At 40.7% G+C, this 24418-nt stretch overlaps 1 protein-coding gene across 9 annotated transcripts in view; it reads right to left on the bottom strand.

Annotated features, from left to right (window-relative positions):
* The window catches only part of TMEM164 (transmembrane protein 164), a 175953-nt gene that overhangs the window by 55998 nt on the left and 95537 nt on the right, over positions 1-24418 (bottom strand). For 7 of the 9 annotated variants that reach the window (XM_063702995.1, XM_031005806.3, XM_004064702.5 and 4 more), the window contains one exon: positions 12514-12580. The exons of the other annotated variants lie outside the window; for them this stretch is intronic. In XM_063702995.1, the coding sequence (XP_063559065.1) occupies positions 12514-12580 (67 nt within the window). The remainder of the gene's footprint in view (positions 1-12513; positions 12581-24418) is intronic. 9 annotated transcript variants of the gene reach the window in all.

Here is a 24418-nt window from a genome sequence, read left to right as displayed (position 1 = left end):
ATGTTCATAGCAGCATATTAACAATAGCCAAAAGGTAGAACCAACCCAAATGTACACTAACCGATGAATGGCTAAACAAAATGTGATATATAATACAAAGGAATATTATTCAGCCGTAAAAAGGAATGAAGTACTGATACATGCAACAACACGGATGAACCCTGAAAACATTGTGCTGAAAGAAGCCAGTCACAAAATGCCATATTATATGGTTACATTTACATGAAATGTCCAGAATAGGCAAATCCATACAGACAGAAAGTAGATTAGTGGTTTCCTGGGTCCAGAACAAGGAAAGAAGGAATGGGGATGATGCTAATGTTTATGCAATTTCTTTTTGGGGTGATGAAAGTGTTCTAAAATTAGACTGTGGTGCTAATTGAACAACTCTGTGAATATATTAAAAACCACTGAATTGTATATTTGAAAAGGATAAACTTTTCATTTGTAAATTATATCTCAATTAAACCCCCTTTACAAAAAATTGTGACTGAAGTCAAAGAGAGAACAAGGCAAGCGCTCATTTGTGTAGTGCTTTTAACTTTCCAAAGCTCTTTGTTATCTTTTCATTGTTATCTTTTGTTATCTCTGTTATCTTTTCTTTATAACTTGTCTGAAAGGTAGAGAGGGTAAATTTTACAAATCCCATTTGAAAAATGTGGAAACCGATGCTTAATATGGTGAAATTAAATCCTTCAAAGCCCCAAGCCCCAGCCAGTGGCAGGGCAGAACTAGAACAAGGTGTACAGCAGAGCTGCCCTGGTTGCACACATTGGAATTGCCTGGAGTGCTTTTAAAAAATGAGTATGTGCAGAAAGATAAGTACCATATGTTCTCACTTATATGTGGGAGCTAACAAAGTTAATGTCATAGAAAGGGAAAGTAGAATGGTGGTAACTAGAGGCTGGGGAGGGTGGAGATAAGGAGGTTGGTTAACAGATACAAAATTATAGCTAGATCGAAGGAATAAGTTATAATGTCCTATAGCCATGTAGGGTGGCTATAGTTAACAATAATGTATTGTATATTTTCCAATAGCTAGAAGAGAGGATTTGAATGTTCCCAACACAAAGAAATGATAAATGCCTGAGGTGACAGATATGCTAACAAGATTGATTTGATCTTCGCACACTGTCTGTATCTAAATATCACAATGTACCTCCAAAATATGTGCAATTATTAGGTGCCAAAAATAAAATAATGTAAAATTTTTAAATGAGTGTGTATTGAAAGTGGCTCTGGGGATACTAATTGTGCAGCCAGCGTTGAGAACCACTGATCCACAGACTAAGGAGTGGAAGCACTCACTAGATAAGGCTTCTATTGCATAAAGAAACACTGCTTGAAGTAGTGGCTCAAGGTGGAGAGAGAAGACATTGGGAAAGACTGCCAGACGCTGTTCCTTCTAATGTGATTTTAGGAAGACAGGGCCAAGGCAAACAAGGGCCAAGGCAAACTAGTAAGCTCTGGAGGCAAACAGGCTGCTGCCTGGCACTCACTGCTGCCACTCCCTAAATGGGCTGAAGGGCTTGGGCCTACTGACAAACCTAAAAGGTCTGGACATTTTATTTGAAAACCCAAAAAGGAGTGGGCCCAATTCACCTGTCAGGAGGGAGAAAAGCAGATTGGCCAGTTCCCTAATCAAACAGGCTGTCACTGAAACAAATGTGAAAAACAAAGGCAGTGTTGGTCAATGTGGATAGGAAAGCCTGCCTGGGAATTTTAATCTCACTCAGCAAGGCTAATGCAGAAACAAAGCCCCCTTCACATTACCGTCACTGAAAAGCTCAGGGAGCTGGGGTCAAAGCTCTAAAGACTAACGTCAACAAGGGCATGCACCTCCTCAGTGTTTAGGATAATAGTAGTAATAGTAGTAAAAACAACAGCATCTGACATTTATTGGTTATTTCCTATGCGCCAGGCCCTGGGCTAAGTGCTTACCACACATCATCTCCGTTCAACCAAGCACCATTTTACAGATAAGAAAATGAGGTCAGCAAGGTTAGGTATCTTACCCAAGGTCACACAGCTGCAGGTAGAAGAGCCAGCCATAAAACCATGGACCAGCTGGTTCAAGGATTGGTACTTTTGACCTCTACACTATAAACTCTTAACATCTATAAAGAGACAAAAAGACTTCCAGAATATGTAACAAACAATGTTAATAGTTGTTACTGCTCAATGATTTGTTTTATTCTATTTTTCCCTCCCCTCCCCTCCCTTCCTTACTTTCTTTAAGAAATGGGGTCTCACTATGTTGCCCAGGCTTGTGTCAAACTCCTGTGCTTAAGTGATCCTCCTGCCTTGCCCTCCCAAAGTGCTGGGATTACAGGTGGGAGCCACTGCACCTGGCCTCCATTTTTTTCTGTTTTGAACATCTATTACTTCCGTAAAGAAATGATACATAAATGTATAAAGACAAAAGGCACAAAGCCTCCTCCTTTTTTTTCAGTGTCCAGAAAAATAATCACCTTTGCATTGGTGATGATTTTTTAAAAATTTATACTTTTCTATATTTCACAAATTTTCAACAGTAAATATGTCTTTTGTTGTAATCAAGAAAATGGCATTATTTTAGGTGGTTGAAAAAAAAATTCTCCTGGAAAAAAATATTATCTATCACCCCTCTGTCTTCGCACCCAAGATCCCAGGACATACATGAGAGGGATCCCCAGAATTTCCCTAAGCAACATAGAGGTTCAGGTTGGCTGATGAATTCATTTATTCTATCTATAGATATCTACCATGTGCTAAGTACAAGACTATGTAGGGGCAGCCACAAAACAAAAGACACTTGTCCTCAGCTCCAATGGGGCTTTCTACAAGTCAATTCACAATGAATCAAATGTCGCCATTTTTGAACTTTGAAGTATTTATTATAGATCTCTATCCATGCTCTATAATCTACTGCTTGGTTCTTCAGACTTTGACTCCATTACACATTTTGCCTCATAAAGTGAGGTGGTACTTTGGCAAAGGTTGGAAAGGACACTAGCCACATGTGTGTGTACTGAAATGATGTGTACTTGAACATTTGGAATTTGGTGTCCAGCGATAATCCACTTGCACATGCACTCTGTGGAAACTATGGTCTCCAGAACTCGGGAATAACGAGAATGGCAAAGCAGAAAAGAGTCCTGGATTTGAAGTAAACAAACGGGAATTCTAAGTCTGTACTTCAGCTTACCATTATCTAACAGTGGACCCTGGAACAAATCTCTCTGTGTCTATTTTTTGTGTAACATGAGGGGTTTGAAGTAGTTCAGTGGTCCCCAATATTTTTATCCTATTAAACTGCTCACTTGAAAGAAAAAAGACACTGTCCTTACCCACAGAGAATAGGCGGAATATATGAATATATAGTCCAACCAAACTATGGATGAAATGAGTTATGTCCATGCCTGAAGAGATTACTGATTATCTAGTGTTTAAGTTAAACAAAGAAATATACTGGGCCAGGCGTGGTGGCTTACGCCTGTAATCACAGCACTTTGGGAGGCCAAGGCAGGTGGATCATTTGAGGTCAGGAATTCAAGACCAGCTTGGCCAACATGGTGAGACCCCGCCTCTGCTAAAAATACAAAAATTAGCCGGGCGTGGTGGCGCATGCCTGTGACCCCAGCTACTTGGGAGGCTGAGGCAGGAGAATCACTTGAACCTGAGAGGCAAAGGTTGCAGTGAGCCAAGACCACACCACTGCACTCCAGCCTGGGTGGCAGACTGAGACTTCAAAAAAAAGAGAAAGAAATATACTGGAGTGGTATTTGTAGAATTCCAAGTGTGTAAGAAGCTGGAACCCAAATAAACCAACAATCCTAGAAATATGAAAATCTTTAATCTCCATGTACAAGCAAAGGATAAGTGTAAAAAGATACTTTTAACACAATTTACCCTTGAGGCAACAGGACTAAAAGCTGGTAAAATGATTAGCTTTTTCTTTATAGTCCTCTGAGTTACTTTTCAATGACCATGTATTATTTTTTTTCCTAGAACTTATCTGAAATAATTCACTATATTTCACATATCTCATTTTTTAAAAAATATTTTTCCTTTTATTGATACATAATATTTTACAGATTTATGGAGTGCATGTGAGTATTTTTTGCATGCATAGAATGTGCAATGATCAATTCAGGGTATTTGGGGTATCCATGCCCTTGAGTATTTATCATTTCTATGTGTTAGAAACATTTCAAGTCCTCTCTTCTAGCTACTTTGAAATATACAATATATTATTGCTACTGTAGTCACGAGCATCTACTATTTCTGTAACAAAAAAATCCTAAAAGTAAAATTAAGCCCCCAAATTGCTAATCGATACTGTATAAAATTTACCAAAAGGCGGTCATATGGCTGAATACTTAAAAATCAATCTAAATAACTAGGAAAGGAGAAGACCAAACCTTCCTTTGGTATGATGACCTTTGGTATCAGAAAGACCAAAGTTTTCATGCTAGTTCTGTCACTTCCTGTGTGCCCCCCTGTACAAGTTACTTAAACTTTCTAAGGCTCTGTCTGTAAAATGGACATGCTAATACACACTTCACAGGGTTTTGGTGAGGATCAAAGACTAATAATGGCTAACAGTGCAATGTTATTTGCTTTACACACATTAACTAACTTAATCCTCACAATAGCTTTATGAAATAGGCACCGTTATCACCCCCATTTTATAGATGAGAGAACTGAGGTCCACAGAGGATAAGTAACTTGCACAAGTTTGTTCTCCTTGTGTTTTCTCTGTCTCCCACCCCTGCCCCCCCTTCACACACACACACACACCACACACACACACGTGCGCGCGCACACACACACACACACACACACACAAGGGAGTGGCCCAGCCAGAACATGAACCTAGAGAATCTGATCCCTGAGCCAATCCCCTTAACAACTACACTAGGGTGAGATATGTGTAAAAGAGCTATTCTGATTCCAAAGTCCCATCCACACATAAGAAATTCTTATTTGTGGAGGTTGAAAAGATAGGAAATGTACACAAAATCTAAATACTGTAAGGGTTAAGAGACATGACAGAAACAGTGTCTTCTTGTGATTTGCAAATAAGTGGTAATGTCTCTGTGTACAACTGGAATCCCTGACTCCCACCCTGCTCTTCAGAATCTCAATACTTAGTTGACTATTTTCTGCCTCCATGTCCATGTGTTCCCTTAGCTTGAACAGCCTCCTTCCTATGCAATTTGCATGCACATTCTAACCATCCCTCAAGGCTTGGCTCAGGCTTTATTTCTTCATGAAGCCTTTCCAGACCACTTACTCCAGGAGGCTGTGTATTAAGGTACAAAGTGCACAGGTTTAGCTTTAGCACTTACAAATGATGTAACTCTGAGCAAGTCGTTTAATCTGATCTGAACCTCAGTTTCCTCATATGTAAAATGGGTTTCTTATGAGAATTGAATAATATATGTGTAAATTACCTGGAAAATAGTATGGGCTCAGTGAATGCTAATATTAATCTTTTTCCCATTTCTTGAAACATAGAGCAACTGCAATTTAGCAGTCAAGCCTGAATGCCTTGTAATTTTTACTTTTTTATTTGTGACAGGGTCTTGCTCTGTCACCCAGACTGAAGTGCAGTAGTGTTGGCCATAGCTCACCACCGCCTCGACCTCCTGGGCTCAAGCCGTCTTCCCACCTCAGCCTTGAGTCTCAAGTAGCTTGGATTATAAACATGTGCCACCACGCCCAGCTAATTTTTTATTTTTTGTAAAGACAGGGTCTTATATGTTGCTCAGGCTGGTCTCAAACTCCTGGGCTCAAGCAATCCTCCTGCCTTGACCTCCCAAAATGTTGGGATTACAGGTATGAGCCACCGTGCCCAACCATGATTTTTCCTTTTTCATGTTTTCAACTTTAATATTGCCATAACTTTTCAGGCATTTATACTTTATCTTTCTAACTAAACTGTAAGTTCTTTGAGGACCAGGAATGTACACTGGTTGTTTTTGTATCTTCTGCAGCACATGGCACGATACTTAACACAGGAAAGTGCTCAATAAAAATCTGTGGATTGACTGGTGTGATCTAGGCTGGATTCATCGAGGATTTAAGACCCTCAAAGCTTAGTCTTAAAATAAAGCTAGTAAGCTGACATATTCTAGGATAGTCCCTAGAATTTGGTTTGGACCAGGAATCCCAAACTCATCTCAATACCCCCCACATCCTCAGACACAATGCATTCATCTGATCAGAAACACACTGGCCTTTGCAGAAGGTTGAGGCACTACTGTGCCTCACTCAATTCTTTAGAAAATTAATACCTCTTTTGAAACCAAGCTTTGTATGCTTTAAGAACCCTCAGGATAATAAAGGGACATTCTGTCCTCAGTTCAGGTCCAAAATCCAAACTATTAACTTTTTAAAATAGCCCAATTTGCCAGTCACAGAAATAACTTTTCTAGGTCAACTAGCACATTTCGATGTGCCAATTAGCAAAGAGTGAGATTTTCAAGCCTATCTGCATTGGTGACAACAAGGTTTTTCCAGCAGCACACATGGGTACAAGGTGTGTCAGTGGAAAAGCTGCATCCCAAGAACATCAATATAATGTTTGTGAATGGAGGCTAGACACCCCAGTAATGACAGAATCATTACTATCTTCTTCCACTCAGTCTGAAAGTTAGGAATACTCAAAAGAACCATCCCATCCAACAGAGCAAAAAGAACTGGGCAAAAGGAGAGTGGTAGTAAAGGGGGTAAAAAGGAACTAACATAATAGATCAACATGGATATATAATAATGGGCAAGTTTGATAATAAGATAATAATGTACTTGAGGCTTTAGGCCTTGAAGAAGAAAGGAGCTTGATGAAAAGAATAATTATCATGCTTCTCCTAGTAGAAGACAGATGGGTACAAACACAAATGCAGGCCAGGCTAGAGTTTTTGGTCTGGGAAGAGGGCTGATATAGTATCTTCACTTTCTTTTCTGTATCCAGTCTCCCTTGCTAACAACATTCTGCATTCAGAAGAAACTCTCATGGGGGTTAAAGGGTGAAAAGCAGAGCACTGAAGTTGCAGCATGGGCCCAGTGTCTCATTTCAGGGCCAGATCACTAGCTTTGCACGTGAGTACTGTAACTGAAAATCTAATCTGTAACCAGGTTCCATGGACACCCTACTTAGCTTCCACTTCTTGGCTTTAATTTCCTGAAAGTGGTTTATCCTGGATTGGATGATATTCTTTGCAAAGTCACGGGTATAGATAAGGAACCCAGTATCACCATCAGGACAAATGGCCAGTGGCTATAACAAGGAACTCACACACTAGACAGCACATCTATTCCCTAAACTATGAACTATTTGTAGCCTAGGCAGGAAGACATTAACATGGGATCCATAGGTGGGCTTACAGAGGGGAGAGGGGCTAGGAGAGGAAGTTGTAGTCTGTGTCCCTCCTGAAATTGTCTGCAAAATTGTGTGTTTGTGCATTTATCAAGGAAGAGACTCTATCACCAGCACACAAACTCTCCCTGAATTTCATTCATGGAATAGAAAAATAATTCTGAAGTCTCAGTCAAGAGATATGGGTTCTGGGGACACCCACCTTGACTACTGAAACTCGTCATTTATCCTCCTAAATTTACCCTCTGGGAGATAAGATGACATCAGACAAGCTTTGAGCTCCCTGCTAATCTAATAATCAATAGGTTCATCATGTACTTCCCCTCCTTCACTCCAAGAAACAAAAGGGCATATCACTGGAAATCGCCCTTTAATATAATTCATCTGAATCTAGAAAAAGACCTTTTTCCAGAATCCTAGGTGTAAAGAGCACTTACTTGTAATATGGGCCACTGGAATACACAGTCCTTTTAGGGTTCAGCTTTAAAGATGGAGAACCCAGAGAAACTGAAGCCTAGGCATTCTCTAGCTGATTTGCAAATCCCGGTGCCAGTAAGTCACAGGGCAGAGTAGAACACATGGAAATTCACTGAGGGCCCCAAATCCTTTAGCTGACTGTCACAACTACTTCCAATGCCCTGTCACTCTGTCTTTGTGTATGTGAGTATATGTATGTCTATGGTACCAGTACACACACTAATCAGTTCATTTTATTTTTCTTGCTTCCTCATTACTGCTAATGAGCAAAAAAATAAAATAATTAAAAAGATAAAGGGCCAAGAAGGAAGGGCAAAAGTCAAAAGCTGGCTTCCAACCTGATTGGATCATTAGGTTTAAGAAAGAGTTGCCAATCCTCATGTGTCTCATGTTAAGTCAATCTGAGCTCAACTAAGGGGCTGCAAGGCAAAAAGCCCTAAAGCCAGAGTAGTCCAAGAGGGGTCCCAACCATCTAAAAGAACTAGACCTAAACCAATTGCAAATACATAGGCAAATGGAGACATTCCCAGCTTTTCTAAGCATCACTTTAGAAAAAGAGCACAAAGATTGACCAGATTGACTGGAATCACTAGTTAAGAGACAGCCCAACAAAGAAGTTTCAATGTCAGGAGAAGTTACTTGAACATTTTTGATAAGTTAGTTGACTACAGCCTCACATTTATTTGGAAAGTATTAGCTGTTAATGTAACAGATACACCAGCACATCTGCTATGAGATGGGGGAAAAGGAAGGAGGACGGAAAGGCAGAAGGGAGGGAGGGAGGAAGGAAAGCAGGGTGAGGGGAAGAAACAATGGTTTCTATGTAGGGTAGTATGGGTGCTATGAGCTGAATTTTGTCCCCCCAAAATTCATATGTTGGAGCCCTAACTCTCAGTACTTCAGAATGTGACTGTACAGTATTTGCAGAAAGGGCCTTCAAAGAGGTGATTAGGTTCAAAGGAGGCCATTACAGTGGGCTCTATGCAATCAGATGTGTGTCCTTATAAGAGGAAATTTGGCTAAACAAGAGACACTAGGGATATGTGTGTAGAGAAAGGACCAAGTGAAGAGGCAGCATGAGGGTGGCCATCTGCAAACCAAAGAGAAGCCTCAGAAGAAACTAACCTTGCTGGCGCACTGTGATCTTGGGAATAATAACAGTACCTTGCCTCATAAGTTTATTGCAACGATTAAATAAATCTAAGCCATGTAAAGCACTTAGAACAGTGGCACATAGTAAGCACTCAAGAATCAGCAGCTGATAGTGCTGCTACTGTTACTTTTTATTTTTTTAGAGATGGAGTCTCACTCTGTTGCCTAGGCTGGTGCGCAATGGCATGATCATAAATCACTACAGCCTTGAACTCCTAGGATAAAGCGATCCTCCCACCTCAGGAGGGAGGGCGGAAGTCTCAAGCAGCCTGGACTACAGGCTTGCACCACCATGCCCAGTTAATTTCTATTTATTTGTTTATTTATTTGGAGGCGGAGTCTCACTCTGTTGCCACGCTGGAGTGCAGTGGCGTGATCTCGGCTCACTGCCATCTCCACCTGCTGGGTTCAAGTGATTCTCCTGCCTCAGCCTCCCAAGTAGCTGGGATTACAGGCATATGCCACCACGCCCAGCTAATTTTTGTATTTTTAGTACACACGGGGTTTCATCATGCTGCCCTCGATCTCCTGACCTCGTGATCTGCCTGCCTCCACCTCCCAAAGTGCTGGGATTACAGGTGTGAGCCACCAGGCTCAGCTGATTTTTAAATTTTTTTTTAGAAATGAGTTCTCACTGTGCTGCTCAGGTTGGTCTCAAACTCCTGGCCTCAAGTGATACTCCCACCTCAGCCTCCTGAGTAGCTGGGATGACAGGTGTGAGCCACTGCACCCAGCAACCGCTACTGTTATTGATAAAGGGACTAAGGATACTTCAGCAGACCCAGGGAGATATGTACCTTTTGTGTAACAATATTGACTGAATGAAAACTTCACCACCAGCTTTCTAACTGATTTCAGGTATGTAATGGAGCATTTTGGGGCCTTCATTCTCATGCTTCTACAATGAGAATCAAAATTCCTGTTTATGTTCAATGGCTTTGCAAGAAGAAGGTTATTTGGTTTTCATTGGGGGAAAGGTCCTACTAGAAAGAGAGCTGAAGGTGGCCTGTCTAGAGGAACTATATCTATCCACCTCGGCAAGTGCTGTTTGGCCAGAGTTGTGGGCTGGAAACACCCCAATTCAGGATCACTAACTCTATTAGCCTAGGGGGAGATTTTCTGATGCACCTTCCTTTTCTGGGATCTGATAGAGCTGCTGAAATTTGAGAAAGCAGCTCTCTATCTGCCTGACTTCTCAGTCTCCTGAGAAAACAGGTACAAGGGGGAGCAGAGAGATGATAAGATAGCATTGGATCTACTTTTCTGCCCTAGCAGGTTACCTCCACAAGCAGGAAGTAACTTCTGCTCCAACCCTGTTCCACATCCCTGAGGCAGGAAGGACTTATGCTGTGGTATGGGAAATTCACCGTTTTTTGTTAACTGTTAAGTTTCTCAATTTGGTTTATTTTTACCATTCTTTGGAATTATCCCGTCTAACTCTGAGACCAAGTCAGGAATTCTGATTCTACAGTTCACCAGGTGAAGTCAGGCAAGTCACAGACTGTGGGAGATGTAGAAGGCAGGGCAACAGTGCCTGTGTCAGCGGCCTGTGCCTACTGATCCCAGCTCACAGGGGAATGTTGAACCAAGTGCACCCTGACAATTAAGACAGAGGCTGTGCCCACTGCCCTCCCCAACACAGATGTTCCCCTCCATCAAGAGCTCAAATGCTTTATCTGTAAGATGCTTTGGGGTCCTTGGCAGAAAAGGTCTAGTCCATATAAGCTACCTTGGGAGTCCTGTTAAAATGCACATTCTGATGCAGGTGGTCTGCAGGTGGCCCCTGAAATTCTGCATGTCTAACAAGCAACACCCATGTGATGCTGATCCTAGGACCACACTTTGAGTTACACACTTGGAGTAACTGTGAGTTACGAACACCTGGGACAGTGATTCTCCAAGAATGGTCTAAGGACCCCGGCATTGGCATCATTTGGGGACTCGTTACAAACATTCAGTCCCTGCCATTACTTGCAGACTGTCTCAATCAGACCCTCTGGGGATGGGGCCTGACAAGCCTCATGTTTAACAAGCCCTTCAGTTGATTTCTATGAACATTACGTTTCAGAATCATTGCATGAAATCAGTGGTTCTCAACTCCCACTCCACGCTAGAATCACCTGGGGAACTTTTTAAAACACAATGCTCAGGCTTTATCACGGATCATGAACTCATCCTCTCCAAGGGTGGGGCAGGGCATCAGTGTTTGTTTTTAATTTTATTTTTAACTGACAAATAATTGTGGGTACTTATAAGGTACATACAGTATGATGTTTTGATGTATGTTTGCATTGGGAAATGATTAAATCAAGCTAATTAGGTGAGCCTGGAACATACTAGGTTCAAAATTGCTGCTTTAGATGAATGTTTTCTCTATAATTTCTACTGATATATGACATGCATCTTGAAAATTGTAACTATCATAAAGGTATACATGAATATTTGTGGGGAGGAGATGACAGGAATATTTGTGGAGAGGGAGCAAAGCATAGCTGTGGTTTTAGGATCAAGAGGCTTAGGCTCCAATCCTAACTGCCACTTGGAATTTTACTCCCTGGGAAAAATTTTCTTCCTCTGTAAAACAAGAGGCCATAATTCTTGCCCTGTCTACCTCAAACACTGTTATGCGAAAAACCTTGTACACTGTAAAATGCTATCCAAAAATGATTATCAATTAAAGATTTAAACTATGATCTTAATGTTTAAGGCAAATTTAAGTCAGAAAGCAGTAGTAATAATTTTACAAGTGATTTCTTTTTCTGAGCTTCTCAACGTGACCTGCTAATCCCTCCACAGTCTCACATTTGGGAGTCTGAGGACATGGCTCGTAGCTCCTGCTTCTTTCTGGGCTGGTTTATCACCCAGCCCGCTGCGACCATGGGATTCTCCCTGCTAGCCATGAGGGGCTGTTTGGTCCAGACTGGCCTATGGGTTTGGGTGGATGGGGAAGGAATCTAATTCTTGCCCTAGGAAGTCCTTGGAGAAGTGGACAGGTTATGAGGCTCCCACAGCAAATTATTCAAGGCCAATGTGGCTGAATCTAACGAGAGCCCCTTAGAACACCTGAAAGCTGCTTTCTTTCCATTAAACCTCTCCAAGAGTTTGTATAGGCTTTGGTCTGCCCTGGTTATTTTATTTTTTTATTTTTTTGAGACCGAGTCTCGCTCTGTCGCCCAGGCTGGAGTGCAGTGGCACAATGTTGACTCACTGCAACCTCTGCCACCCAGGTTCAAGCGATTCTTCTGCCTTAGCCTCCCGAGTAGCTGGGATTGCAGGCAAATACCACCATGCTTGGCTAATTTTTGTATTATTAGTAGAGATGGGGCTTCACCATGTCGGCCAGACTGGTCTCAAACTCCTGAGCTCAAGTGATCCACTCGCCTCGGCCTCCCAAAGTGCTGGGATTACAGGTGTGAGCCACCGCGCCTGGCCAGCTATATGTATATTTTTAAAATCACATGGGCATATAGGCAAGTACTGCTTTGGATGTTGCTGTTACATTCCTAGAAGAGGCTACTTACCAGCCGAGTGTTTACCACAGGAAACAGCAATGCCAGAAGAGCTCCATTCAACATGTGCATCTGTAGCCTAGAGGGGGAGAAAGATAAAGTTCAGGTCATACTCAGACCCTGATACAAAGGGAGAAAAAAGACATGTCAGGTTAAGCCACAGCATATGGAAGAGAACTATGTATACAAGTTGCTCTCTGTGGAAAATGGCACTGGAGTTTGCACAAAATGAATTAACAGTGGCATATTTTGTATTAACTGAAATGTTCTGAAGAGCACCATCACTGGCTCAGAATCCCCTGAACACTTCCTGAACATACTTTGGTTACAACACTTTATTAAATAATGAGCTCTGTGTTCCCTAAACATTCAGTCAGTCCCAATCAACGGCTTCAACTGCTACAGCTTGGGCGGCATTAGAAAAGGGGAACTGCGGGAGGTAAGTGTTCTGTTATGACAGTAGAAACCTATTTATTATAACATGGCTGCTTATTTACACTGTCATGTATAATCCTTTTCCCCAAACAGAGACCTAGACAGAAAAAGATTGCTACAACCCAGGAAGCCAACTGCAGTGTTTTGCAAACTATATTTCCCCACTTTCTTAGAAATGCCCTCAGGAGCAAAAGTGGGCAGCCTTCCAGGCTTTCATTTACATATTGGGCTCTGTGACTTAAAAGCAAAACAAAAAAGAAAAAAGAAGAAGAAAACCACTGGTCTCCAGCACTGGTTAATGATACTGTTTCCCAATCCCAATGCCAGACTTGTTAAAATACATACATATTAGAAACCCTTCATAAGTCAAGCACAATTAACTCAGGAACAAACCCTGCTTGTGAGGGCTCTGGGGATGGATTTAAGTAGCTTCCTTCATTATTAAAGGCAAATGGTTCTTTACTACTAAGAGAGATGAAAAGAATGACAGTCTGTTCCTCTTGAAGAAACGTTGATTTGATGGGTCATGGACAACCACCACCGAGGCAACATGCCTCTTAGACCTCAACACTAGATGGGGGTCGATGTCAATCTCAATCTCAATCTCAATCACACACACACACACACACACACACACACACACACACACACACACACACACACACTAGATTGGGGTCGATGTCAATCTCAATCTCAATCTCACACACACACACACACACACACACACACACACCCCATACCTCCTATGCCCTGGCTGGGAAAACAGTCCACATGTTGAAGACTCCCTAGAACTTTAGCTCTTCTCTTGGCACTCACAGATGTGTTTGTAACGCTAAGAGATGTGGCTGGGTGCGGTGGCTCATGCCTATAATCCCAGCACTTTGGGAGGCAGAGGCTGGCAGATAACCTGAGGTCGGGAGTTCGAGACCACCCTAGACAATATGGCAAAACCCCGTCTCTACTAAAAATACAAAAATTAGCCAGGCATGGTGGCAGGCGCCTGTAACCTCGGCTACTCGGGAGGCTGAGGCACAAGAATCGCTTGAACTCAGGAGGCGGAGGTTGCAGTGAACCGAGATCATGCCACTGTACTACAGCCTGGGCGACAGAGCAAGACTTGGGGAGGGGAAGGGAGGGGAGGGGAGGGAAGAAGGGAAGAAGGGAAAAAGGGAAGAAGGGAAAAAGGGAACAAGGGAAGGGAGACAGACTGAAAGATGTTACAAGGAGACCCCGGAGAATGGCACAGAAACCCCAAGACTGCTTTTCACTTCCCCTAGGCTGTTTCTTCCTATTGTTCTTTGTCACCAAAACTTTGCGAATAGTGATGGTATGCACTTAATATATTCCAGGCATCCTTAATCAAGAACCAGAAGAAAAATAATAATATTCCAGGCAAGTATCTGATTAACTGCTTTACATGAACTTTCTTGCTTAATTTTTATACCAATCTTCTGAGATAGGTACAATTACTTTTCCCATTTTGTTGATAAGGAAACGAGTTTCAGAGAAGTGAGGTGATCTGGTCAACACCACACATAAGAGAGTAGAGTCAGAATTCAAAACCAGGTTTATCTGACTCCAGACCCCAAACTCTTATATCTCTCTTGCTGCCTTGTATAAAATTCCCTGGTCCCTTCCTCCTGCCAAAGTATGACCTCAGGTGGAGGGTTAGAATGTTCCTCTTTCCTTCCTTTTAGTTTCAAGAGTCTCTCTGCCTCCTTCTTCATTCCCTGCCCCTGGCTTAATAAGATTTCAAAGGATGACTAAAGTGGAAAAGGCTGTTTGGCTACACAAGGCCATCACACTCCTTCAGGTTAATAGGGCTTGGCCTGGTCCATAAAAGGGAAGAGGCACACCAATGCAATGACACTCCAACCTCCCTGGGGCTGGCCAGGTTACCACAACCCTTTTTCAGCAGTGTCATTCAAGGTGGCACCCCGTGTCTGACAAACAGAATACTAAAAAATCTGGCTCAAGCCTCACTGTCTATAGCAGGAGCTATTAACAGCCATTCCAGGCCTTCAGTGAAGTAGAATCTGGCTTAACCCCGCCCCTGGGCCCTCCTATGTGACAGCCACAACATAAAGACTCACCCTGGGAAAGGGAAAAAAAAATCACATCAACAGTCCAGATGAAAGCTGGATTCTGGGCTGGGCGTGGTGACTCACACCTGTAATCCCAGCACTTTGGGAGGCTGAGGCGGGAGGATCACTTGAGGTCAGGAGTCCAAGACCAGCCTGGCCAACATGGCGAAACCCCGTCTCTACTAAAAATACAAAAATTAGCTGGGCATGGTGGCAGGCGTCTGTAGTCCCAGCTACTCAGGGGGCTGAGGCAGGAGCATCACTTGAACCTGGGAGGCAGAGGTTGCAGTGAGCCAAGATCATGCCATTGCACTCCGGCCTGGGTGACAAAGCAAGACTGCATCTCAAAAAAAAAAAAAAAAAAAGCTGGATTCTGGTGCCAGGATTTGCCATGGACCTCAAAAGAAATGTCAGCATTTGCACAGGGCCAATTAGACATTTGGACACCAAAAGTTAAATCTTGAGGTTGATGGAACTGATCAGGACCTACGGACGGCCAAAGATGAAGATAAAACTAACATCAAGATCCAAAACAGTTAAGTCCCTAGATAAAGACAAGCATTGCTCTGGGTTCTCAAAATTCAGTTTATACAAGCTATATATATGCTAGAGGGTGAATTATCTTTAATACATAAAGAAGCCTTGCATATTAATAATCACAAACATTTCTAACATGTATTGAACATTTCTATGTGCAAATCACTGGGCTAAGGATTCAAATATATCATCTCATTCAGTCATCAGAGTTTTTATTATAACCACCATCATCTTCTTCATTTCATAGTGGAGAAAACCAAAGCTCCAAGTGATTAAGTGATCTGCCCAAGATCAAACAGACAATAAGTGGCAGAGGCTGAAGTCACGCTCAGATGTCGCCAAGTTTCAAGCTTGTATTTTTGCCATTGTACTCTGCTTTAAATCCATGGCATGAATGTTACATATGTTCTCTCTCTCTCTCTCTCTCTCTCTCTCTCTCTCTCTCTCTCTCTCGTGTGTGTGTGTGTGTATGTGTTTCTATGTGTGTATGTATCAGACTGCAGGCCAGGAAGGAAAAAGTTCTTGTGTGCCAATGGGGCAAGGAAGATCATGCCTAAACCCCTTGTGTGTTCTGTGGCAACTATCCTGATCACACAACTACACTGCCCTTTACCGACAAAGCACAGCTCTACAGGTAAATGACTGACCAACTCAGAAGCAGAGGCCTTTGTTTTAACTTTATACCCCCCTCCAGCCTGCCACAAAAATTTGTAATGGGTGTGGCAAATGGCTATAGGGCCACTAGAAAGTCCTGTGAGGGAGTTCCCTCATCTGTACAATAGGAACCATAATAGTACCCAACTCATAGGATTGTTATGGGAATTATATTTAAAAAATGCATTAAAATGTGCATGGCATATAGTAAGACTCATATAAAACATTTGTTAAATAAATGGTGAAGAACTCACCTAAAGCCTCAAGATGGATAGATGGATGGATGGATGGATGGATGGATGGATGGATAGATGGATGAATGGAAGGAAGGAAGGAAGGAAGGGAGAGAGGAAGGGAGGGAGGGAGGTGGGAGGGAAAGGAGTGAAGGAAGGACAGGAAGGGAAAAAGGAATAGAAAAAAAATCATATGAGAGACAAACTACTTAAAAAATTCAAAGTATGAGAAAGAGGTCCAGAGAAAGCAGATGGACAGACTGAAGGCCAGAACCAAAAAGCAGAGCTTGGGGCAGACTTATATTTGGTTAGTCATACTTATAAACCTCCTTACCAGCTCAGAGTATTGGTCATTGTATTGTATATACAGTTGATCTTTGAACAATGTGGAGGTTAGGGGCACTGACTTCCTGAGCAGTCTAAAATCTGCCTATAACTTTTAACTCCTCTAAAGTTAACTACCAATAGCTTACTGTTGACCAGAAGCCTTACTGAGATCAATTAACACAAATTGTGTATGTTATATGTATTATATATTGTATTCTTACAGAGAAGAGAAAATATTAAGAAAGTCATGAGGAAGAGAAAATACATTTAGAGTACTGTACTACATTTATCAATACCATAAGTTTGCATCATCTGTTCACAAGATGAATCGTCGTCTAAAATAGTGGGTAACTTCAGCTGCAGTCCTCAATCTATGGAGCATATCAAGCAATTCAACTCTTCCTTGCAATGTCTTAACTTTTCTCTGCTTCTTGGGAGCACTTCAGCATGACTAGTGCACTTTGTATGGGTCCTCTGGTGTTATTCAACATTTATGGTATTGCACTAAACACGATGAAAAATGTGAGAACCACAAGGATCACTTTTTTATTGGGATCAACCATTTACTGGAGAAAGAACAGCCCATTCGGAGATGATCAGGGGCACAGGGCATTCTAAGGGATACTCACAACACCTGAGCTCACTGCAAGAGGCAGCTATAAAATTATTACAGGAGTACAGTATGTACTACAGTTAATTTTATGCAGTTATGTTTTAATAGTGCATCTTTATATCTGTTTACATCTCTCAATTACGATGGCACAATGTACAGTCTATAAGTGTTTGTGTACATAAGCTTTGATAAATTTTAACTTTTTGTAATAGATTGTGTATATTTTAGAGTAGTGAACTATAAAATACACTAGTGTCTACATATATTTATTCATTCATGACATACTTAACCTTTTCTTAATCTTTTTCAATATTTCTAGGCTATAAGACTTGCCTGCAAATTTTTTCAAATTGTCAAAAATCCCCAAACCTTTTTCCAATATATTTATTGAAAAAATCTGCTTCTAAGTGGACCTGCATAGCTCAAACCCATGTTGTTCAAGGGTCGACCCTTCCCTCATGTTTTCCATCCTGTTTAGTGTGATACTGTAACCCTTGAATAACACCAGGGGATCCAGATGAAGTGCCACCAGTCATGCTGGAAGTGCTCCCAAGAAGCAAAGAAAAGTCATGATATTACAAGAAAAAGTTGAATTGCTTGATATGCAGCATATATTTTATTTTCTGTATATTGTGATATTTTGATATCTTTAAAAACCTTTCTGGCTAGAGACAGCCTGCCCCCACCCCGACCCCCATCCTCCAGCCAATTCTTAGAGACAGCAAGTACTCAGCCAGAAACATGCCTTTGATATGCAAACTAACCAATCCAAAGCCAGACCTCCTCTATCTGCCCCTTATACCCCAGGAGGCTATATTCCTCTTCCTTAATTGCCCCAGGGCCAGACACCAGACAACTAGGGTGCAGCCCTACAGCTTAGAGGCCTGCTGAAATTATTCAAACTAGCCAATCCTTAACTATTCACCCTGTCCTGCCCTGCCCTGCCCTGCTTTGTCTGTGGAAACCCCAATAAAGGCAGTGGCCTAAAACTTCCTCCTTGCTCCTATCTCCTGCCTCCTGACCACCCTAATGTCTTTCCCAAGTGGCCTTGCCTAGTATCCTGGGCCTCTTGTCTCTAGGACCTGTGAATATAATAAACTTTGTTTTTTCCTTACCCTCTCCTCTGTCTACTCTTGTGGCCACATCTGACTGATCATCACAAAAGAACACAAGATAGCCATTATTACTGACACAAATATTTCCTATAAGGTTTTTTGGTTTTGTATAGGATGCTACACTGAGTCTGCTTAGCTGGTAAGAATCTGAGGCAATATGGCAAGCACCATGGTTTTGATTCTCTTCTAGATCAGTAGTTAATTTTGTTGAATTTAGTTCCACAAACATTAGTCAATCCATTACTGTGTGCCTAACATTGTTGCAGGTATTGTAGGGAAAAGAAGATAAGTATAAGTAGGACACAGTATCTGCCCTCAAAAAGCTAACAATTTTTATGAGAAGGCAAGAAGCGAAATAACTAGAGGAAATGTAGTATAATGGTTAAGGGGGTTTGGAATCAAGTCTGCATTCCATCCCATCTCTACCATTTACTGGCCAAGTGACTATGGACAAATCACTTAAAATATGTGTCAATTGCCTCACAATTGTTAATTGAACTAATAAGAGTACCTACTGAAAGGGTTAGAGAATTTAATAAAATAAGACCATGTAAAGTGATCAATGTAGTGCCTAGAATATAATAAGCACTCAATATACAGTGGCTGTATTATCCTTAATAGATCAATGTAAATGAATATCACATTATTCATAACAAATGAAGCTATTATGATCCTTCATGAGATGAATTCTATTTCAATTTAGTACTTGATAACAACCAAGAACAAAAAGATATGGAACAGATGACAAATTCTCTGGATGGCTGGAAAGGCAAATTCATAGATAGGAATTCTCAAAGGAAATTATAAAATATTTTGAACTGAACAACAACAACAAAAACATGCTAGTAACAGGAAAAAAATTTTTTTAAGACAGTCTCACTCTGTCACCCAGGCTGGAGGACGGGAGTGCAGTGGCAGGATGTGGGCTCACTACAACGTCCGCCTCCCGGGTTCAAGTGATTCTCCTGCCTCAGCCTCCCAAGTAGGAGATTACAGGTGCCCGCCACTATGCCCAGTTTTTGGTGTGTTGTTTTTTTTTTTTTGTATTTTTTGTAGAGACGGGGTTTCACCATGTTGGCCAGGCTGGTCTTGATCTCCTGGCCTCAAGCAATCCACCCACCTCGGCCTCCCAAAGTGCTAGGATTACAGGCATGAGCCACTGCACCCAGCTGGAAATTCTTATATTAGGCAAAAAGAATGGTCTCCAATTAGCAATCTAAGCTTCCACCTTAAGAATAAAAAAAAAAAGAGCAAAATAAATCCAAGGCAAGCAGAAAAAATGAAATAATAAAGAGCAGAGATCAATGAAATGGAAAAGAAAAACAATAGAGAGGCAGGGCTCAGTGCCTCGCGCCTGTAATCCCAGCACTTTGGGAGGCCAAGACAAGGAGATCACTTGAGCCCAGGAGTTCAAGACCAGCCTGGGCAACATGGTGAAACCTTGTCTCTACAAAAAAAATTTAAAAAATTAGCTGGGTGTAGTGGTGCAAACATGTAGTCCCAGCTACTTGGAAGGCTGAGGTGGGAGAATCACTTGAGCCCAGGAAGTTGAGGCTGCAGTGAGCCATGAGCATGCCACTGCACTCCAGCTTGGGCGACAGAGTGAGACACTGCCTCAAAAAAAAAAAATCAATAAAACCAAAAGTTTGTCTTTGAAAAAAGTCAATACAATTTATAAACTTCTAGGTAGAATGACATGGATAAAAAGAGAGAAGGAAAAAAGTTAACAATATCAGCAATGAAAGAAGATATTAGAACCCTAGCAATTAAAATTATAAAAGAATACTCCAACCAACTCTATGCACATAAATTTGACCACTTAGATGAAATGGACATATTCTTCAAAAACCACAAACTCCAAAACTCACCCAAGATGAAAAAGACAACCTGAATAATCCTATTAAATAAATTGAATTCATAGTTAAAATCATCTGAATAAGAAATCTCCAGACTCAGTTTCAGTGACCAATTCTACCAAATATTTATACAATCTTGTTCAGAAAATAAAAGAGAAGGAAACATTTCTCATGTTGAGTTGAAGAGGGGAAAGAATGAACACATCAATCAATTAAACAGAATGGTCCATCACTACATTACCCAGATACCAAAACTAGAGGAGTTGGGTAGTGGGGAGGAAGGAGAGGAAGAGAAGAAGAAAATAGAGGAAAAAGAAGAAGATGAGGGAAGAAGAAGGAAGCAGGAAGAAAAGGAAGGAAGGAAGGAAGGAAGGAAGGAAGGAAGGAAGGAAGGAAGGAAGGAAGGAAGGAAGGAAGGAAGGACAGACCAATATTCCTCATGAACAACAGACACAAAAATCCTCGGTAAAATATTAGCAAATCTGAAGTAGCAGTATAGAAAGAATAATACTTGGCCAGGCACAGTGGCTCACACCTGTAATCCCAACACTTTGGGAGGCTGAGGTGGGCGGATCACGAGGTCAGGAGATCGAGACCATCCTGGCTAACAAGGTGAAACCCCGTCTCTACTAAAAAAATAAAAATAAAAAAAAATACAAAAATTAGCTGGGCATGGTGGCAGGCACCTGTAGTCCCAGCTACTCCGGAGGCTGAGGCAGGAGAATGGTGTGAACCCAGGAGGCAGAGCTTGCAGTGAGCCGAGATTGTGCCACTGCACTCCAGCCTGGGCAACAGAGCAAGACTCCATCTCAAAAACAAGAAAGAATAATACTCTATGACCAAGTGCGTTTTCTCCTGGTAACACAAGGTTAGTTCAATATTTGAAATTCAAGTAATATAATTCACCAAATCAGTGCTGAAAAGACTAAAAAAGACTAAAAAGTACGTGATCATATCAACTGATACAGAAAGGGTATTTTGTCAAAATTCAGTATCTATTCATGATAAAAATTATCATCAAACTAGGAATAGTAGGGAACTTCCTCAACCTGATGTAGGGAACTTCCTCAACCTGATAAAGGGCACCTAAAATTACTATGCCTAATCTAATACTTAATGGTGAAAGACTAAATGCTCCCCCTGACAACATTAGAAACAGGACAAGGATGTCCACTCTCACCACTACTATTAGACTGGCAACTTTAGCGAGGAAATCAGGCAACAAAAATAATAGAGATTGAAAAGGAAGAAGTAAAACTGTCCTTATTTGCAATGGACGTGATTATATGTATGGAAAATCCCAAGGAATCTACAAAAAAGCTCCTAAAAAATACATTAGTTTTTAAAGGTCACAGGATGCAAAGTCAACACACAAAAATCAATCACTTCTACACAGTAGCAGTGTACAACTGAAAAGCAACATTTTTGAAAGAACCACTTAAAACGTTTCAAAAAACTGAAATGCTTAGGTATAAATCTAACAAAATATTTAAAGGATCCATATGCTGAGAATGGCAAAATGCTGATAAAATAAAAGAAGACCTAAATAAATGGAAAGACATACCTTGTCCAAGGACTGAAAGGCTCAACATAGGAAAGATGTCAGTTCTCACCAAAACGATCTATAGAGTCAAAGCAATTCTGATCAAAATCCCAACAGGATATTGTACAGATAGACTGACTCTAAAATGTATATGGAAGGTCAAAGAAACAGGAATAGCTAAAATAATTCTGTAAAAGAAGCAGATAATGAAGGAGTCACATTGCCTGATTTTAAGGCTTACTACAAAGTTAAAGCAATCAAAACAATGCAGTATTGCCCAAGAATAGACACATCAATCAATGAACATAATAGTCCAGAATTTGACCCACACAAATATAATCATTTGATTTTTGAAAATAGTGTAAATGGGGTTGAAGCAATTGGACATTCATATGTAAAATAACAAACTTAACCTAAACCTCACAACTTATATAAAAGCTAAGTCATAAATCTAAATAGAAAATATAAAACTATAAGTCTTAGAAGGAAATATATGAAAAAATCTGTGATCTTCAGTTAAGCAAACAGTTCTTAGACATGACACCAAAAACACAATACATAAAAGAAAAAAAAATGATAAACTGACATTAATCAAAATGAAAAACTTTTGATCTGTGAAAGACACTTTAAGACAATGAAAAGACAAGCTATATAACATATAACATGGGATAAAATATTTGCAAATCACATATCCAACAAAGAACTTTTATCCAGAATATATAAAGAATCCTCAAATTCAACAATAAGAAAACACACAACTCGGCCAGGCGCGGTGGCTCACGCCTGTAATCCCAGCACTTTGGGAGGCCAAGGTGGGCAGATCACAAGGTCAGGAGATCGAGACCATCCTGGCTAACACGATGAAACCCCGTCTCTACTAAAAATACAAAAAAAAAAAAAATTAGTCGGGCGTGGTGGCGGGTGCCTTGTAGTCCCAGCTACTCCGGAGGCTGAGACAGGAGAATGGCGTGAACCCAGGAGGCGGAGCCTGCAGTGAGCCAAGATCACGCCTGGGTGGCAGAGCGAGACTCCCTCTCAAAAAAAAAAAAAAAAAAGAAGAAGAAAAAAAAAGGGCTGAAAAAACTGTGAACAGACACTTCACCAAAAGAAGTTGTTATTGAATATGTTGTTTTCACGGCAAATAAGCAGATAAAAATGTTCCCTACCATTAGAGAAATGCAAACTAAAACGATAATAAGATGCCACTTCTCACCTGAATTGCTATAATAACAACAACAACAATGTGCAGAAACCGGAATTTTCATACACTGTTGGTAGGAATGTAAATGTAAAAGCACTGATTTGGAAAACTATTTGATGGTATCTTATAAAGGTTTTTTTTAATAAAAAAAGAAAAAGAAAAAACTTTCATAAGTTAAAAATACTAGTACTCACCCTACAACTCAATAATTCTGCTCCTGGCTCCCTACTAAGATGAAAACTTATGTTTACATGGAACCCTCTACACCAATGTTTACAGCAACTCTATTCATAATAGACAAAATCTGGAAGCAGCCAGGTACCCTTCAATGGCTGAATGGATAAACAAACTGTGGTACCTACAGACCATGGAAAACCACTCAGAAATAAAAAGGAATAAACAATTGATACATGTATCGACTCAGATGAATCTCAAAGGCATTATGCTAAGTAAACAAAGCCACTCTCTAAAGGTTACATACTGTAAGGTTCCATTTGTATGACATTCTCCAAAGGACAAAACTACAGTGATGCAGAGCTGGTCAGTGGTTGCCAGGGTTTAGAAATCTGGGTGTCACACTAAAGGAAGAGTATGAGAAGTTTTTAGAAGTGATGGAGCAGTTCTAAACCCTGTCTGTGGTAGTAATTATAATAATCTATACATGTCTTAAGATTCATAGAACTTTATTTCCAAAAAAGCCAATTTGGCTGTATGATAATTGAATAAAATTCAAAAATGTATATGAGAAGCAAAACACTGAACTCTCCCAGTCTCAGCTTTCACACTCACAAAATAAGTGATCCAGGATTCTGAGCATTTTAAACAACGTTTTTCTGCCCTAGTTTTTTCTTTACACTTAAAGTTTTAAACATACAGTAAAATATTTAAAAAATTAGCACCTCTGCACCTATCATACAGCTTTAATAAATTTGAATATTATTGATTTAGTTGTCCTCTATGTACCCTTCCTGAATAAGATTCATCTCCCCCAACCATCTACAAGGGGAACCTCTACTCTAAAGTAGTTGACTTCCTTGTTGCCCACGTTTTTATACATTTATTATGTTTGTATGTATCCACAAATCACATATAGTGTTGTTTCATGTTTATACCCTTAAATAAATGGTACATTGTACAGAGAAAGATTATTAGGCAAATTACATTTTTCACTTAACTTCTAATTATCCATGTTTATACATGTAGCTCTACTTCATCTGTTTTTCACTGCTGAATATTATTCACTTTTATGAATATACCACAAGGTAGTTACCCATTGTCATACTGATGGACATCTGGATCTACTTTTTTCCTTCAGCCAG

The sequence above is a fragment of the Gorilla gorilla genome, chromosome X, assembly GCF_029281585.2.
Source record: "Gorilla gorilla gorilla isolate KB3781 chromosome X, NHGRI_mGorGor1-v2.1_pri, whole genome shotgun sequence".
Classification (NCBI taxonomy): Eukaryota; Metazoa; Chordata; class Mammalia; order Primates; family Hominidae; genus Gorilla; species Gorilla gorilla.
Note: the sequence above shows the minus strand (reverse complement) of the source record. Positions and strands in the feature narration are given on the sequence as shown.